This window comes from Alnus glutinosa, chromosome 3 (assembly GCF_958979055.1).
Source record: "Alnus glutinosa chromosome 3, dhAlnGlut1.1, whole genome shotgun sequence".
Taxonomy (NCBI): domain Eukaryota; kingdom Viridiplantae; phylum Streptophyta; class Magnoliopsida; order Fagales; family Betulaceae; genus Alnus; species Alnus glutinosa.
In genome coordinates this window covers 10,397,454-10,417,980 of record NC_084888.1, presented here as the reverse complement: position 1 = coordinate 10,417,980, position 20,527 = coordinate 10,397,454, and the positions used below count along the sequence as shown (strand labels likewise).

General features: G+C 34.0%; 1 protein-coding gene across 1 annotated transcript; it reads right to left on the bottom strand.

The window, feature by feature from the left end:
* Window positions 1–12,355: 12,355 nt before the first annotated feature.
* On the bottom strand, window positions 12,356–20,527 carry LOC133864477 (ABC transporter G family member 42-like). The gene is made up of 17 exons (XM_062300821.1): window positions 19,963–20,527; window positions 19,768–19,821; window positions 19,597–19,687; window positions 17,859–18,160; window positions 16,303–16,898; window positions 16,034–16,194; window positions 15,801–15,910; window positions 15,401–15,554; window positions 15,169–15,279; window positions 14,972–15,066; window positions 14,476–14,808; window positions 14,008–14,382; window positions 13,793–13,926; window positions 13,461–13,688; window positions 13,182–13,353; window positions 12,823–13,077; window positions 12,356–12,740 (listed from the first exon to the last, which is right to left on the bottom strand). Exons 1-17 carry the CDS (start codon window positions 19,966–19,968, stop codon window positions 12,468–12,470), a joined length of 3,450 nt encoding a protein of 1,149 aa, XP_062156805.1. The 5' UTR covers window positions 19,969–20,527; the 3' UTR covers window positions 12,356–12,467.

The window sequence follows — 20,527 nt, the reverse complement described above, 5'->3', positions numbered from 1 at the left end:
GCACAGCTGAATAAATATTTGTGAAGAAATGAGAAAGACTAAAATTTGTCCCGATAGTACCAAAGTGCCCTTTACACACTGCGTTGGGTGTCGTCCCTTCCACGAAATTACTGGTATATTATAATCTGCACGAGGGGGATTCATTCGTCACATTTTGTGGGGACCCACATCCGTGTGAGTTGTGGTTGTGATCTCCGACTGCAAAGTGCGAAGGGTGATGTGAATTGTGATACTCACAAGGATGCATCCAAGAGCAAGTCACCAAGTCACCAGAAATGCCAAAGGGATAAAAGGGTATGATATTGAACGACTCACCCACATTAAAGATATTTGAGCTCTTTCTAGTGGCCGTAGATTGGTGTTCTTTGAGATCTGCATAGGGGGGTCTGGCCTCTTCGTAGCTCTCACATAAGATTCTCCACCAGAAGATTCACTGCCTGCGGCCTTTTCTTTTCTTTGTCATTTGTCAAGATTTATGGTAATAACTCCACTTAACAATTTTTTGTTTTTTTCTTGGAAAACGTACACCTACCTCCACAAACCAACCCTGATTTGCATCGTCTTCTCTGTCAAACTAAATATTGTATAATTTGTATTAATATCACTCAAATTATCACAAAAATTTGTATTGTATTTCAGATGATAAAAATATTTTTAATAAAAAAAAAATTAAAAAAAGATGAGAGACCCTTTAGCTAAATAGATATGATCTTTTGTCACTCTAAGACACAACTTTTGATCACCTAACTAATATGACAAGGTGGTCCCTTAGCTAGCTTTAGGTTTTTTTTTTAAAAAATAATAATAAAAGTTGTCACATTGGCAAAAATAATCAAAAATTATGTTTTGAGGTGACAATATATAATATCTCTTAGCCACATGGGAGGAGTAGCTGAACTACCCTATGGCCATTTGAGAGTGATTCAACCTCCACACAAATAGCAACAACGAAAAAAAGAAAAATGAGTGAATGGTCAAACCACTTCTTGTGGGCCATGAAATAGTTCGCCCACCCCAAGACCGGCCGGATGGGTGGTTTAGCCAAAGAGTCACCCCCCTCTTCCACCATTTTTTTTTTTATTTGTAGTTTTTTTTTTAATTTATTAAGGTATTTTGTTTTATTGGAAAAAAAATTATGGCATTTTTTTTTATTACGAGATAAAAGTAGGTATATTGCAAATTTTGAGAAAACTTTGATTCAATCTTTAATTCATAAGACATTATGAATTGCGTTAATTTGAAAGAGGTAACTCAAAGGCACCCCTTAAATGAAGAAGGGCAGTGGTTCGAATTCTCATAGGGATATATAGTTATTTGTCTTTAATTGGTAGTTTAATTAACTGGTGACCATGCTTCATGAAGCAGAGGTCACTAGTTCGAATTACTCATCCTCCTCTTGTGTGGACATGTACAAAAACAAAAAAATAAGAAGAGAAAGAGTAATGGTAAGATAATTAGGAATATAAGAAGTTGGGAATAAATAATTAATTCTAATTTTGTCCACTATTTTTAGTAACTGTTTTCAACTCTAACGAAAGATGATTCCTTGTAATAGTAATGGATGATTAGGAATATAAGAAGTTGGGAATAAATAACTATTCTTAATTTTTTTTTTTTTTTTTTTTTTTTTGGAGACAATACAAAAATGACTAAGTTTTTTTATTAGAATTAAATCAATTTTTTTAAAAACATCTTAATTATAGAAATTACTTTTCAAAAAGCCACTATTTTTAAAAAACATAAAGGTGGTGTGACAACCTCGCCCTGAAGGGTGGTCGCAGACAATCTTGATGCATCATTGGGAATAGTGTGATGACCTCCTTATGTTTTATTAAGTTGGTAGTTGTACCCATAGGGATGGAGATGAAGTTTTTTTTTAAAAAAAAAAAAAAAAAAAATTCTTTGGAATAAAAATAATAATGTATTTTTTGAAAAATAATATTATATTCTTAGAGAATAGTTATTCCTCTCAATTAATTTTTTTAAGGAATAGATATTCCTTATTTTAAGGAGAAAAAAAAAATCCAAATAATAATGTACAACCATACAACTTATTCCATCATTTGATCTATTCATGTTTATCAAACACAATTAGAGGAGGAATGCCCTTGAATTTCCCTTGCATTCAGTTCCTTCAATGTCAATTTCAAGATGAAAGCAAGTTGTGATAGGGTTCAATTGATCCCACAATTTCTCACATATTTGGGAAGAAAAAACAAAAAAACAAAATTCCATGATGGGGATGGGATGTGGTTAGGATGAGACTAGTCGATTTCGATATTTTCAATTTTCGTAAATCATTAATTAGGATGTGAAATCATGAGAAACAGCCTTGAATTCCCCCCCCCCCCCCCCCAATTGGAGAATGGGAAATGGGCAATTATGCACATTGTGAACTCCACCCCTCCACTTGCCACTAATTGAAACACGTATAATCAGCCACCCAACTGTCTGAAACAGGAACATGACAACCCATGTAGGGGTTATGTGATGATGTGGCTATTTCGCATCTTCTCCTTGGTTATCACGACTGGCCCCACTCTTGTATATCACGTGGGTCGTGGGTTGATCCTGAGTTGAGGTCACGTGCACACTTCATTGTTTTGGTTGATTGTGAAAAATATGTTATATCCTCATAATTTGAAATTATTAATTCATATTTCTTATTTACTTAGGGGCGGTAAATGAATACAGTAGCTAATAAACAAATAAAAATGAATTTTATTATTTTTATAATATTATTTTTCATTTTGTAATAAAAACTTGTTAAGTATTTCAAAAGGTAAAAATGATTTATTTTTATTTTTTTTCGTAATGTAATAAATATACCTTGAATTATTGGAATTGTAAGTTTTGATATGAATATATATTTGTTTATATGTTATAAGTGGGTTTATGTGCATGTATATATATACTTTAAGATAAACACATAAACTTGAAATTAGATTATTTAATATTTGAGTTAATTTCTCTAATTTCTCAAATAATAAATCTTAACCATGATTAAATAATTAATAATTAGTATAAACTTACAAAAAAAAAAAAAACAACAACATGACATTTACTTTATATATAGAATGAATACGTTAATTGAATAGCTCGCGAACAAGCTCATTCAAAAAATAAATAAACAGAGTTTGAACAAATTATCTAACTTGACAATAAGTTCAAGTTCAACTCGTGTCTAAAAAAAAATGATAACTTTACAAAATGGTATTAAATTATACGTCGTTTTGAGACAAGGGTACTGAACTAGCAAACGTCTTAAATTGGAATATCCAAGTTTCCAAACATCTCACTTAAGGGTACTCCGTTAGGATTTGCTGTTAAATCCTAATGGAATATCCAAAATACCTCTTTTCTTTTTAGGAAAAAAAATGTTAGGATTTAGGTGTTGGTCAAAATTTAACGGAATTTACAAAAATATCTATGACTGAATCTTTGAAAATTTTTATAATTTTTTTTAAAAAAATAAAAATACAAGGGTATTTTGAGAATTTTGGCAGGATTTAATAGCAAATCCTAACGGAGTATCCTTAAGTGAGACATTTGTAAACGTGTATATCCCAGTTTGAGATGTTTGTTAATTCAGCACCCTTATTTCAAAACGGTGTATAATTTGATAAATTTTTGTGAAATAATTTTTTTTTTTTTAAAAAAAAAAAAAAAAAAAAAAAAAAAAAAAAAAAAAGCTAAACCGGATTACATTCCTAATCAAAAGCCTCCAATAGAAAAAGAGGCATTTGGTGAAAGGTGCCTCACCAGTCACCATAGCTTTTCTCGATGAGATATAGACGTGCGCAACAAAGTAAAGAGGACTAGAGGTAGAGGAGCATGGGTTGGTTAGGTGGGCAGGGGCATTGACGAGGTGGCTAATAAAAATGGTTGTTGAGAACTTGAGAGTAGGTCACGTTGTTGTAGCAAAATGCAAATACATACAGACTCCTTCCAATTACTTGAACCCAAAACAAACCGGACCCATGCAATTTGGATTTTCATGGATTTTTTTAACCTTAAGCATGTGAAACACGTTGGAGACATATCTCCATTACATCAAGAATCACAATACTTACAAAAAAAAAAAAAAAAAAAAATCATAATTATTGAATAGAAGCCTAAAAAAATTATTCCATTCATATAATCCTAAAAAAATTTAAATAAAAAAAAAATGCAAATCATTTTTGCTGGTAGCCTCCTCTCTGCCTACCACCGTCTCACCTGTAGACTAAGTGAAAGGGGGCTGGTATGGGTCATGGCTCTTTTCAAGTCCTTTGAAATTTCGTATTAAAATGAATGAATTCTATTGTGTTTGGAAGAAACTTTTAATTGTTTGACCCCTGCCCATTAAACGGCTTAGCCCTGCCATTCTATTGCACAGATTGAGACAGGTATACCTATAATATTAAGGCTATGTCTAGAGATGTACAAATAGTTATAATAGGTAGTTGTTGTCTAAAATCGCTAACCGCCTAGGCAGTTAATGCATTTTATCAACTACAACCGTAAACCACATAGACGGAGGCGGTTATTTTTATAAGTGCTGATTAGCGGCTAATGAGTAGATAACCGACGATTATATAACCACTTTTCAATTTGGGTTTTGGACTGATTTTAGACCCGTTTTGGCCACTTTTGGGTCAGTTTTAGTGCAGGTTTAAAATCCAAAATCCAAAATAGTAACAAATCCAAATAACTAATACAAACAAATCCAAAACTCAAACATTATAAATCCAAAATTATATATATATATATATATATATATATATATATATATATATATATATATATATATATATATATATATATATATATATATATATATATATATATGTAGCAGTTATTAACTGTTTTTCCTCAAACCCTATAACCGCTAACCGCATAGGCCGATGTGGTTAGCTGTTATAAATAACCGCTTTTGAAAGCAATTATACGGTTATGCAGTTAGCTGTTTTAAAGCGGTTATAACCACTCCGTTTGTACACTCTTATATGAGCCTATATCAATTGATTATATATTGGGTATGTTTGACAATTACTTGTACAGAACAGAATAGTGAGTTGTTAATTTTAAAATTAGTAAAAAGTGACAGATGTGATATAAAGTAAAAAGAATTTGTATAAAAAAGTGAAAGAAAAAAAAAATTGTATTGTAGTGATTTTTTTTTATTTGAATAGTAATAACAAATTATTAATGTGATATTCAAAAATATAAAAAATTGGTATATTTTGATGTTGATTATTGTTAAAAAATATTAAAAAAAAAAAAAAAAAAAAGTAAAAAATTACATTTCCTGACACACACGTCACTCTATCATGTCCAAACACTTGCCAAACGTTGCCTATAAAGGCACTTACGGAAAACATGGGGTGAAAGTTTATTACAAAATTTATTTAGCACACAATTTGGTGGGAGAAAATATTAATTATTTTAAAAGGCTGAAAACTTTATGATTCTAATTAGTTTAAAGAACATGAGTTTTGCATTTTTATTTATTTAATGCCCGGCTAACATTCACGCTACTTGAAGCACCTACATCGTTTTTTTTCAAAAAAAAAAAAAGCAAGGCTTATTAATAGTTAAGTTGAATATGCTTTTTATTTTTTATTTTTTAAAACAAAATATACAAAAGGTTTTAAATTTCAATTTTTATGTAATGTAAAAATATTTTCTCAAAAAAAAAAAAAACAAAAAAACATCCTAAAACACATTATCGAGGAGAGCCGTAAACTTCCACGTGAAATTTGTTTTGGAACGTCGATCCCACAAATCAATGGTCCCAGTAATGAGATGAGTTGTAACATCATCTGCTTTTGCGGCGTTATTTTCAAGAGAGATAACGTGATATGAACAATGTTACATTCAATTTCAAACGACAACATAATAGACATTTGGCGACACTTTTATATACCGACATTTTCATTCTTTTTTTTTTTTCTTTTTCTTTTTTTAAACAAATAGCATGTGCTATTTAGGATCTGAATGTCCGAAGGCTACATCATGAACAATGAGGGACAAAATCCCCCACATACTCTTAAGTCAGAAGGATCTGACTTAAAAAACAATTACATATGTAGAATCTCAAATTTCACTAAAATTACAATCAGCCCCTAAACAAAGAAAATTCTAGTAAAACTTGAGCCACACAATACCGATATTTTCATTCAGAAAACAAAATTAATTGGAAAATCCACGACAACATGCACATAGAAACAATCCAGAGTCTAGTGTATAACTCTAAGGTATATTGGGACGAGACTCAAGCGTATGAGTTCCCAAATTTCATGCATATAGTAGATTTCATGCTGTCAAAATGCACCGAATATATATACACCTTCTTGATATGCCAATAGCATTACTCAATGGCAAAACAGGCCACAGCCCCAACATTGGATAATGGACACCATCACCGGCCACACCAAACTTCCTCCAACTCAAATTTGATGGGAACATTAAAGAATAATTTATAGTAACAAATGCGCTATTCAAAAATTTTGGCTCCGCTTGTTTTGATATAAAATATTTTTTGATATATATATATATATATAGGAATATATATCTGTTGGCTAATTACTAGATTAACCCTTTTTCTTTAGAGTGTGAGCGTTATTGTAAGAGAAGTTCAAGTGTCATTCTTGTAAAATTTGTATTTTTGCTTAAGCAGCTGTTGTACTAAGCCAGATCCTTTTAGCTTAGAGAGTTGGAGGGTCTTGTCCCTTACTTTCAAGTTGTAAGCCTTTAAGCTGTTTGTAGAATTAATGATAGCACATGCTATTTGTTCAAAAAAAAATTAAACAAAAAAAAGAAAAGAAAAAAGAACGTTGATTTATTTATATCGGTGATACAATGTAATTAATGTTATAAATTTGTTATTAAAGAAATTTTAGATAAAATAATATAAACTAAACGATGTCATTTTTATCATTTTATATATGTGAAGAAAACTATTATTTGATTTTGAGACACATGAAGGAACCTCATACGTTTTTACTATAAGCTGTTATTTTATTTTTTATTTTTTTTTAAAAATTGCTATAAAAAAATTATTATTAAGAAGTAGCATAAAGGAGAAAATGATATATGTAGAGTATGTGGGCACAAAATATGTGCTAATAGCATATATCTAATGCTCATTTTGTTTCAACGTAAAATGTTTTTTTGTGATAAAATATTTTAGACGAAATCATTTTTTAGAAAATGATTTCCTTGAAAATATTTTTCGGCATTTGGCTTATACAAAAAAATCATCAACAGTGTAAAATGGAACCCAGCAATCGCTACCGGATTACGGCATAAATTTTCAGATTCCGGCCAAACTGGCTGGAATTCGGCTGTACTGGCCGGATATCGGCCGTACCGGTATGATTCCGGCCAGTTTGGCTATAATTTTTTAAATTCGACAACGCCGCTGAATTCTGACAATCGAATATCAAAATTCAGAAATCTTCTTCGAGCTATCAACAAAGTTCAATGCTCGACGGTGGTAGATTCCCACAAACTTGTGTGCAAAAATAAAGAGTTTAAATCCAAAAAATGATTTACGATTTTTTAAAAATTAAAGAGGTTTTTTCAGTCAACCTGATAATGATTTTCGTTGATCATTATTTTCGCTCCCACCAAATATAAAAAAATGCCGAAATCATTTTTCAGAAAATATTTTAAAATGAAATTTTAAACCCCATTTTTATTATAAAGTTTTATTTTGATCTCAGCCCATGGCCCCATGTATGATCCAAGAATCGTAACATGCGTCATTGATGAATGAGACCTGCTATTTTTTCAATTTTTGTTCACCTCTAGAATAAATTAGAAAATATATATATATATATATATATATATATATATATATATTAATATATATATATATATATATAAAGTTAAATGGGAATTGGACAAAAAAAAGAAAGAAAAGCATTTCTCTTCATGGATAAATATTGTATTTATATCTGACTGTATCTGAGCAACATACACGTCATTGATGTCAAACATACGAATATGTCAATCTTTTTTAATTATTCGCTGGGCATAATTGGAAATTGGAAATGCTAAACTGTTCCCCCGCTGTACGAGTGTACGTAAATTTGGTGAAGGCTTATCTGATTGCTTGCCGTATTTGAAAATTATAAATTACTATTGCATTAATTAATATATATAATCATCTTCTTCTTTGAAAGTAATCAACTCCAAAAATCGAAAGACACTTTCTTCATTTGGGAAGTCGTTTTTGCCGCCTGCCCATGCATGGACGAGGATCCTTTTAAATTATTTAATTTGGGCAGGTTAGATTTTTAAATTACCTAAATTTAGGTGTTTTTTTTATGTTAAACGGCGTAAAAAATGCTACATATTAAAAATATAATATGTTTTCAAAGAAAAATAAATAATTGCAAAATATTTTTTTATCACTTTTGAAGAAACACTTCTTATTTAATAAATCAAAATACAGTGTTTTGTTCAAAATTTTTATATGACAAAAATATAAAAACATGATAAAAATATATTAAATTTTTATTATTAACGAGGTGCCATACTTTTAATATGTAATATTTTTTATTATATTCTATGCATGAAACGATTGATCAAAAGATTTGACTTTGGTGAGTCATGACTCATGAGTGGTGGGGGAGAAGAACCGCGTCCACTTTGGTTGCCTCCCGATGGGACAACGTCAAAAGTTGTATTAAAACAGACGTAGAGGCAGAGCAGTGCGCGCCACACGTTTTCGTTCAACGGTTTCCCATACTGTAGGCCGTAGCATTAGCACTGTCACCCCTAATCAACTTTCTTTCTTCTCTCATCTGACAATTCGGTCTTGAATGGCTCTGACCCCTCTCTTTTTCAAATTGAGCTGTACCCATGGTGCGACTAACCCCACCTGCTTATCCTGAGTCCCCACTCTAAACGCTTGATCTACTCGGCTCCCAAATTGGAGCATCCCAGTACGATATGTAAACTCAATTTTTGGTTAAAGTAGATGACAAAAACAATAAAACCCTCATACAACATATTATGCAACCCAATGCCAAAATAGATGCATCGTCCATTTATGAACAGCATCACGTCACATTAGAGCATTCTTAGCCATTTATGTAAACTCAACTTTTGGTTAGAGTATATGGCAAAAACAATAAAACCCCCCTCCAACATATTATGCAACCCAACGCCAGAATAGATGCATCGTCCATTTGTGAACAATGTCACGCCACATGTGGCGTGACACTGCTCACAGATGTATCTTATATTTTATTATTTTTTCTTACATTTTCTCACTCTTCTCGAAGCTTCTTGTTCTTTCTTTACGTGCGTTTTTTGCTTGTTCTTCCATGTTCTCTCTCTAAGTCGGTCATGCTTGGAGGATGGGTATGGCGGTGACCAAGAAGAGGACCACCAATGTCGAATCGCTCGGCGTCAACGAAGCCTCGCTTCCCTAACCCAACCCCATCGGCGGCGACAATAAAGGCCCAGCAAGCAAAGAAACCCGTGGCCAACACCACCAACGCGGCACTTCACTGCCCTCGCAAGCCCCTCCTGCACAAGCTTGAGCAGAACCCGTGGGTCACCGTGTTCATCTTCGCCAAGAACTTCGTCCTCCTTGTGGTCCTCGTCGGCCTGATTCAATTGATCCGTAGACTCGCTGTGAAACCCAGTAACGTCGTTTTAGATTGGGATTTGGGAGGATGGGTATGAGTTGCCAATTTTCTGAAAGTTTCTGAGTTGGGGCATTACCAATCTTCTGGAAGTTTATGGGTTTAGGTTGCCGATCTTCTAGAGGTTTTTGGTGGTCTGGTGCGGTGGTTATGGTTGCCGGTTGTCTGGTGTGGTGGTTATGGTTGCCGGTTGTCTGGTGTGGTGGTTATGGTTGCCGGTTGTCTAGTGCGATGGTGGTGCGGTGGTGATGCTGTGATGGTTGCCGGTTGTGTGTAGTTTGTGTGGTGTGTCTATGTGGTAATTTTGATAATTCTGGGTAGTTGATAATGGAGTGGTGAATTACCGTGGGTTGATTTTGATCTTGAAAGTGCAGGTCGTTTGGTTGATGACATGCCTGTGAGATGATTTCAGGTTTGTGGAGAGGAGTGGTCATGAGGTTTTAACAAAAATAATAATAAAAATTTAAAATGATTATTTTAATAAAATAGATATAAATTTAGATAATCGTTTGGATGATAGTTTTAAAGGTGATTATGTAAACTAGCAAAAAATAAGTTTTGGTTATGTAAAATAGATTGAAATTTACATAATCTGCTGGGGATGGTCTTATGACTCGTTCAGCTATACGATTTTTTCAAAAAATATTTAAAATTTTGAATGCGGAGAGAATTTATATTTTAAAATTATGTTTGAATAGTTTAAAAAATATGAGACAAATTTTTTTTTAAAAAAAGAAAGAATAAAATATGAGTATAATTTAAATTTTAAAAAACAGTATTTAAAAAATAATTGTCACCCAAACATGCCTTAAAATTCGGATAACAATGATAAAGCTCAAATTATAAGTTCCCATCATATTATAATTTGACACTTTGGCTAGCCATGTCAGCATAATACTGCGTTGTTTGGCAACGCCTTTGCCTGTACATGATAGTGCTATGACCCTTTTTTTTTAATTACATTTTTCAATAACAATCAACATCAAAACATTTCAATTTTTTTTTTTCCACTTTTTATATCACATCAATAATTTTTTATTATTATTCAAATAAAAAAATTAAATACAATACAAATTCTTTTTACTTTATATCACATTTATCACTTTTTACTAATTTTAAAATTAACAACCCACTACCATCTTCTACACAAGTATTTGCCAAACATACCCGGTAACTCTATAGCTTAAAAAATATCGAAATTGTAGTACTAAAGATAACAAAACCTTGATTTCAGTTGGAGTTAAAAGTCAAACAACTCAAAATTTGGGTTAAAGCCAAATCTTAGTGGTGAGCGGTTAATTAGCATTTCAGGTAGGTCAAAACTCATAGACTCAATTTAAAGAAAATTTGAACTTTCTTTTTTAGCATTATATAATTCTCTTTACTGACTTAAATATCTGATAAATTCTTTTGCCGGCAATTAAGCTCTAACAAGTCTCCAATTATCTTTACTTGTTTAATTTGCATTATGAGTTTGTCCACCTACTCAATTTCAATTTAGACGAATCAATGTAAACAACTCATGCCCACATCCCACAACCACAACCACAACCACACAACCACACAACCACAACCACAATCATAACCATAACCATAACCATAACCATGCATATTGCTATGTAGGGATCAAAAGACCAAATGAGGGCAATCTTTTCCCTTTCTCCACATGCTATGTTGGGCTGAGGTGGGGTGCATATCCTACACGCGTCTCTGTCTCTCTATAAGGAATGCCACGTGTTGTTCAATTTTTATTATTTTGACAATAATTGTGAAAAGTGTTTTAATTTATGTGATAGTAAAGACATAGAAGTTTTTTTTTTTTTTTTTTTTTTACAAAATACAAAATACATTTGATTGTTTTTTCGTTTTGATTTAGTAGGAGTACCCACGTGTTGGATTTGGCAATGATCAGGTGGTGGACGGAGCACTGAACGTTGGGTGGACTCTCACTCATGCACTAATGCTCTTCGGCTCTTCTATTCGTATAGCTCCAAGGCCCAGCACAGGGGCTTAAACCGAACCCAATGTGGTCCCAGATTATAAAATATTCAGTCTGTTCGGGTTGACTCAAATAGGGGTGGACACGGGTTTGGGTATATATATTAATTTTAATTCAATTTTTTTAATTAATTAGGCCAAATCTCTTAATTTTAACTCGCTAATTTCGTGCTAGGTTTATAAGTTGTGTTAAAAATTGGAGTTATGTCGCAGTATGTGTATATGACTATATAGGTCAACTCTATAAATGAGTCAGACTCTTAACTTACTAATCTCGTGTTAACTTTATGTTGATTAGAGTATGACCTCTCAATAAAAAAAGAAAAAAGAAAGAAAAAAAGAACGTTGGTCCAGATCGCTTGAGCGGAAGCCATGGGCTGTCCTACATCACAAATCCAATGGCTATTATTGGCATACTCCTGTAATCAAGCAGTATGGACCTATGCTATGCTTACATTTATACAACAAAACTTTGTTTAACTTAAAGGTGTGACCAAGCTAAGATGCAATCAGCTTGGTTAAAAAGTTATGATTCAGACTGTCTTTTGATAAATATTATGCCTGTATTTGGGCACGTTTAGGTTTTCTAGACTTAACCAATTTTCAAGTTGAAATTCAGATTGAATTACTGCATACACATTATTCCCAAAACATGGATTTAAATGTACTAACATTTGTTCAAATCCATTAGATTCGCTGGCTTTTGCCTTATTCTTTCCTCTGCATAGTGCATATGGCCACTCTTATGTGATTTACATACTTAAAACAAATCATAGTGACAAAAAATGGCTATCCAAATGATCATATTCTAAGCGTACACCTGAACTACCTGTTTTGGAAGTTCAATCTCTTGATGCAGACTGCAAACATGAGGGCGAAAAAGGCTGCAAACATGACTAAAATTGCAGCAGTTGGCCCCATGAAGTTCAAGTTGTACCCGAAATGGTTTTCCACATACCACTTGATGCTTGGATCAGGCACGATTCCAGGCACTTTGATAGTGTCCTCAATGTCACCATACTGTGTCACAATTAGTCCATAAACTGTCCATGCCACTGGGCAGAGATAGTAGTACCATGTCCACCAATTGGGAATTCTCTGAAAATTCATAGGGTAATTAAATGTTAGCACACTGCATTTATTCATTAAAGGTTATACAAATCAATGGAACTGAACTTACTGGTTTGGGGATAAAAAAGCCAGAGAAAAGAGTGAAGAGTGCATAAAATGCTGATGCAAAAATAGCAGCTGCTTGGTGATTTGGCGTGATTGAAACCGTCATCATTCCGTAGTAAGTGAAATAGAGGAAGGAGAAGAAGGTGATGAAGAAGAACCACAAGAACTTCACTGCTGTCCATTGAAAGCTCACCATTGCATACACTGTTAGTGAATAATAAGTAGTTTGGACGAAAATATATGGTATTTCAACAATAACCTGCATAAAATAGCAAACTTTGATTAGACTTTGACAAGTTTATAACTTCAAATTAATAAAACTTCTATTGATCTATATTTATTAGTGAAGTTCCTGTTCCTCACCTGTGCCATGGCATATGGTAAAGCTGAGTACATCCCAGCTGCTTTTTCTCGATAGAACACTGTTCTTTCAACAGCTACAAGTGGTTGCACGGTTGAGCAGTTGTTAATTCCAACAAATAGGACAGCAACATACATGGCTCCAATGATCATGGTGAGATCACTTTCATTCTCCCTAAGCATAAAAAACAAGAAAAAAAAAATATTGAGATATATGATACTATTGGACTTTGATAAGCAGAGAATATCCACTACAAAAGAAGGAAAAGCACATACACTAACCTTTTTGTGCCAACTTGCCAGAAAATTGTGCCAAGCACAAGGGCAGCTGCCAATGTGAAGAAGTACCGAACGAGGTTATAGTCAGGACTTCTCCAATAAGTCCACCACTGCTTCCATAGGCAGGATTTGAATTGGCCCCATGTGGACTGAGAGTACTGAGTGGGAAAAAAGAGATCTTTTGACCCTTCCGATGGAGTCTCCAGCACTTTTACTAGAGCCTTGGTTTGTCTGTGCACGCCACATAATGTTAGCTCCAAAACCTCAAAATTTACAAACTCCATAAAATGTTACTATTTTCATAACTTTCAACATATTATTTTATATATTCTTACTGATACAAGGATGACGATTTGTAGTGCTCATAAAAATCAATTCCAAGTCGGACTTCAGATGCAACCGAGCTTGCTTCTAGCATCCATGCTGCTGGGTTTTGTTTCTCTCTAATTTTATTGACTCCAGGAACTGCCTGCAATAACCAATTAATGGTGGATTAGTGCATATTTTTATTTATGTATCTTTTATAAAGAGAAAGAAGTTTATAAAATACCTCAAAATATTCAATGACTTTGCAAGAATTCCGACCCAATGGTCCTGAGTAGATGACTTGTCCCCCTCTCTTCATCAGTAGCAGCTCATCAAAGGCTTCAAAGATATCAATACTAGGCTGATGAATTGTACAGACAACTGTTCTTCCAGTGTCAACTGTATTCCTCACAGTCCTCATAACTATGGCTGCTGCCCTCGCATCAAGCCCTGAAGTTGGTTCATCCATAAATATGATTGAAGGATTAGCAACAAGCTCCACTGCTATTGTCAACCTCTTCCTTTGTTCTGTGGACAAACCCGAGATTCCTGGAAGCCCCACAATAGTATTTTTAAGATTGTTGAGCTCTACTAGCTCCATCAATTCATCCACAAAAACCTGGAAAGAAACCCGAAAATGAAAAGCGTAGCTATAAACTAAATCAAACATGATATTCATTTAAAATATGACTTGCATAATCTTGATTCTTACAATTTTTTCTTTATTGCTGACTTCTTGAGGGAGTCGTAGGAAAGCTGAGTAGATCAAGGACTCTCTAACTGTGACTTGAGGGGAGTGAATATCAGTCTGCTCACAGTAACCAGAAGTTCTGGCAAATGTTTCTTGCTTCTTGGGAAACCCAGAAATTCTTATATCACCTTCAATGTAACCCCCAGTTTTTCGTCCCGCTAGAACATCCATCAATGTCGTCTTCCCAGCCCCACTCACTCCCATCAAAGCTGTCAGGACTCCAGGCCTGAATGCTCCAGTCACTTCTTGAAGCAGCTGTAGCTTATCCTCGGTCACTCCTTGATCCTTCATTTCCTATACATGTGAGTAGTTCAAGTGTTTAAGTGAGTCGTTTTCCCAAAAAAAAAAAAAGAAGTCCTAATACACAATGGAGCAAAAATAACACCTTACACAGATTTTCAAAGTTAAACTTGAGAATTGTAAAAAGAGATATAAAACAAGAAGGATAGATTCTTACTGAGGGCATGTGCACGTAGTAGTTTACACTGTCAAAGGACATTGCTAGAGGTGTAAATGGAAGAACCATCCCTCTCTTTGGAACAACCTCATCTACTGCCAAAATTTTAATCATGTCAGTAACTCTTCAGTGCTTGTAGTTCACAATTTTTTGCTATAAACTTCGGTGGAGATTGAAATTGGGTGTAAGGTTCTTACTCATATTATTATTTTCGTTGGTCGAACTCTTAGGTTTGACTGTTTGTATTCCCTGGTTGGATTGCTCATTTGCCAATTCTTCAGAAATTACTGCATGGGGCTCTCCAAGAGCTGGCATAAAGAAACATAGAATTTAAACACGTTAACGCTCTTGACAAAGAATGAAGAAAAGCGTATAAATTCTACATTGAATGGTTGTTAACTCGGCCATAAAAGGTTCTAAGAAGCTTACGGTTTAGGTACATGAGCGATAAGGTAAATAGGACGTTGAAAAGAACCGTGAACCCCAAAAGAGCTGCGGCCCCAATCCAATACCAGTATTTGTACTGGGGAACATCAAATTTCTGCAATACTGCCACACCCAACATTGTCATATTGCTTGATGCCTACAATGAAATCACGAGCTTTTAGTGAGTCAACCTCTAATGTGGAAATTTGTTAAATTTTTCATCCAGAAAAAGGAAAAATGTCGTTATTGTTATGTTCATGAATCTTGCAAATTGCAATGATATCCATATGTATGATCATATACTCTGTTTCCTCTGTTTTCTTTTAATTTGCACCTTTAATGCTCTTTTATTTTCCAAGATTTAACAAGGAACGTTTATGTAGTTATTGTTTGTATGGCATACCATTTTGTGCATCCACCTTGGGGAAAGCATCTCATTGACAGTCAAGGCATTGAAACCATATGATAGAGGTGAAACCCAGTGACCCCATGACCACCATACAGGAATTTGTCCTGTTGCATCATCATAAACACTTTCTTTCAATCAACAAAAGAAGCAAGCTGATATAGAGACTTGTAATTAAGATACTTCGACACTGCTGTGTATCATCACAAAATAGGCGAGAAATGACTAACCTTTCGGAAGGATGAACCCTCCAAGGAGGAACAAGAGGAGCAGAGAAAGTGCTCCCCCGGTATGGGCAATGATCATAGTCCTACATACTCCAGCCATGAGCCTAAATAGCCCAGCAGCCATTTGTTGGATCAGAAATACCAATAGCAGTTGCTTGAAAAACCTGAAAAAAAAACAACACAACTTATACGATTGAAACGTTATCATAATTGTCATTAATAGTAAAGTATCCTAAGCATATATCACAATATTCTGCTATAGTTGAGGTCACCTGCTAGCTTCTGGTGCATATCCAATTGAATAATATGTCACAGCTGTCCAAGCTATAGACTCCAAAACTGAAATGGGAACACGAAGCAAGAAATTTGGTATGGTGAAGGCCCATGCAGGGTAAAATAGGAGATCCCTATGCTTGTAAAACACAGGAAGCCTCATGACAGCTATAGAGAGCTCAGCAAAACCATTGAACATATTGACAATCATGGAAAATATAATTGCACCAACGTATAGAGACCCATCATCGTACGTGATATCTAGTGTTGTCCTCAAGAACATGGTTGATGCGATGATTGCCACAATTATAATCTGGACAGTCTTGAATATGTAAATAGGCGCAGTCCTCTTGATCAAGAGCCATTCAATATCCATAGAGGCTTTGAGGAGCTGCATTTTTGGGATAGAGTATTTTGAGAAAGCAAGAGCTGATTCAAGGCTTTGTGACTTGTCATAGGGGATGAAGAGCTCATTCTCAAGCTGTAAGCCAACATGGAAAGCCTTAAACCGCATTGCGAATTCAGTGACAGATATGTAGCAGTAGGGCTTGCTCCTATCTGCCCAGTACTGCTCTTGATCCTTCTTTGATGTAACCTTCAACAAAAATGAACATAAAAAAAGCATTAGATTGAAAGATTTTTAGCTTTTTGACACAAATATGTGGCATATTTAACATTTATGAGTAGGGATGAAAATGCAGGAGGATAATAACTGTCCACATCCGCTATCCTTATATACAGATGCAGTTAGCAAAAACCACTATCCGCATATGCAGATGCGAATAGTGGTTTTAGAATATGTAGATGTAGTTATTAACCGTATCGCATACCATTTATATATATATATATATATATATATATATATATATATATATATATATATATATATAATCAAACTCACTAAAACGACGTCTTTTTGGTGTTATCTCATATGCGGATATTGTTTTTCTAATATTTGTTTTCCCTTTACCAACCATAAATACATGATACAAGAAGATGAATAATGTATGAGATGGAAATTTCATGGCAAAATGATTAGCGAGTGTGATCTGAGTAATAGTGTTCAACTCTAAATAATGCCTTTTTGTATTTACTAAAAGCAAAAATTACAATTTCAAGGCTCAAAATATACATTAACCGCATATGCATATAGTGGGTAATAACCACAATAACCGCACGGATGCAAATACATTAAAGATATCACCGCTTTATGTAGATATAGAAATTACTAATAACTTCATCTGCATCCGCATTTGCATTTTCATCCTTAAATTAAGAGTTCTTATCAGAGGGAAACTGATACTAATTAAAGTCCATTGAAGCACCATTTTTTGTACGCTTTAGCTACTACATGGTGCAACATTGGAAAAATGTTGGAAACAATTAAAATGGGTTATGTTAGATGTCGGTAGAAATGATACAAAAGAAGCTTAAATTGACCAACCAATTACCTCTGCTCTACATGATAATTTATGTAATTTACTTGTGACTTAAATGATCAGATTTTCATGCTGCCATTGGTAGAAATATTGCATGCATGCATGTATTGAATTACCTCTTGCAAAAAGTCAGCAGTGCCCTTCCTTTCAGGGCACTTGAACCCACAGCTCTCAAAGAATTCAAGAACATGCTCTCTGGGTCCCTGATAGACGATCTGGCCCTCTGATAGGAGGATGATGTCGTCAAAGAGATCAAACGTCTCAGGATCAGGCTGGAGTAGGGACATCAAGATTGTTGCCTCCGTGAGGTGCGCAATCTGCTGCATGCACTTCACAATTTGAAATGTGGTGGAACTGTCGAGACCAGTTGATATCTCATCCATGAAAAGAGTTTTTGTTGGTCCCACAATCATCTCCCCTGTGCATTATCCAACACCAAGGCAATTAAAAACCCCACATTTGATTTTTCGGGATTCATTAACCCTTTTGATCAGCTATATATATATATATATATATATATATATATATAATAAGGTTTAGAATTAAGTAACTCTGATTAGTGAAAAACTTCAGTTAGCCCCATGAAATTTCATTATATATGCAACTATTCTCTTAAATTTTAAAAGTTCTCAATTCAATGTATCTATCTATCAAGGATTTAGAAGTTGAAACAAATTGTCAGGATTTAAGCGTTGGTTAAGATTTAACAGAATTTGCCCCTTAAGGAAAAAGTACACATAATCCCCTCAAACTATCACCTCATTGTCAATGTTCCTTCAAACTATCTATTGTGTCAATATCTCCATAAACTATCAAAACATGTCAATGTCTCCCTAATAACAAAAATATCCTTCATAAAATTATTAATTAATTAATTAATTTATTTTTTACAAAAACTAAAAATTATTAAAAAAAAAAAAATCTAAAATAACAAAAAGTTATAAACAAAAATAAATAAAAATAAAAAAATAAAAACTGGTTTTTCTTCTTCTTCTTCTCTCTCTCTCTCTATTTTAAATTGATTTTATAATTTTCAGTTTTTTTCCCTCCTTTATTTTTATTTTTTTTAATTTTTTAATTTTTTTTTTAAGTTTATTTATTTTTTAGTTTTAGTTTTTTAATTTTTTTTTTCGAATTTATAAGAACATTTTTGTCTTATTGAAAAAAATTTAGGGTCATTTTTGTCTTTTTGTTGGTCTTAAGGAGTATTGACAATTAAGTAGTAGTTTGAGGGAAATATTTATACTTTTCCCTTCAATATATATATAATGGAATTGTGAAATTGAAAAAAATTATAAGATGAATACACCAAATTAAAATTTTCCTTTTTTTTTTTTTTTTTTTAATTGAATAAGGGAAAGGGTTACGAGGGAGGATCCATCCCACTTTTGATCTGAATGGAAGATAAAGTGGTTAATCCAAATAATGAAAAATGGGTGGGCTCCCTAACATTAGATTCAAACCAAATTAAAATAGCGCAAAGATATGTGAACAAAAAGTAGGAAATAGGACAAACAAAAGACCCTGTCCTTTCAAGGGGCCGCTCAAGGCGGTTATAAAAGTGAAAGGAAAACAGATCAGGACAAGCCTAACTGCATCCCCACTTGAAACCTGCAACAACCACCAAAACATGGCTAGAACAGTAACAACGTTGATAAAGTTCAGAAATAGAACTGCAGTAACGAGGGTAACCAACACAAATTTAAATACATTAAATTCCCATAAAGGGAAACAAAAACTCAAATAACATTAAAAAAAAAAAAAAAAAAACAGCTAATAATAAAACAACAGAAAACCGGATGATGGAGGGAATTTGTTCGGATCAAAATTTTCATGAATAATGAAGAAATTAACCTGTTGTTACTCGCTTCTTTTGTCCACCAGAAATTCCTCGCTTCATCTCGTCTCCAACAAGTGTATCCTTACATATATCGAGCCCCAAGAGCTGTTCTTATGTAAGTTTGAAAAAGATGAGTAATCAATTAAGGACTATTTCAAAATATGAAAAAGAATATAAAAGCTTACCTTCAGTGTATAATCAACAATTAGGTTGCTTTCAGCTCCCTCCATTGCAGTTGCCTGGACAGATCATAAGATACGTACACAAAATAGGAATTAGGGAAATTGTAAAGATGCTATTCCCTTGACATTTTAAATTTTTTTTTTTTTTTTTTATTGATTTCTTTTTGGGCTTGAACAATTTCGTATCAAGTTAATTACCATCATGAAATTATTGAAGCGCTCTGCTAGGGTTACAAACTTTTCATGAAATTATACAAACCCCTCTTATTCCTTTTCCTTTTCCTTTTCTCATCATGCTTTTCCTCTCATAGCTAGTTTTCTCTGCCTCTTATGAGGTATTATCCATTGCCTTATGCGATTTATCCAATCTCCCCCAAAAATCCCAACCTCAGCCCCTTCATCGATGCCCTACCGCTTCCTCTCCCAAGCCGTCGGGACGCCTCCTCCGTTTGGATATGTAATGGGTCTCAGTTTTGGCTTCTTTGAAGCTTGATTTGCCTCCTTCCTGCAGCCCTGCCAGCCAACGCGCCTCGATCTCCATCATTGTCTTCAGCCTCCCCACACCCCGTTGCTGCCTCTTGCTCTACTTGCTAGTCTTCACGCGCCAGCGTGTGGAGTTCACATGCCTCCACTTCCTTGCCACCTCCGCTTCCGGTGTTGCTGATTTTGGGGCTAGGAGATTTTTTTTTTTCCTTCCTGTTTGGGGTCCAGACTCTTTGTCTGTGTAGGAGATCTCTCTTTTGTTGTTCTGATTCTTAGTCTA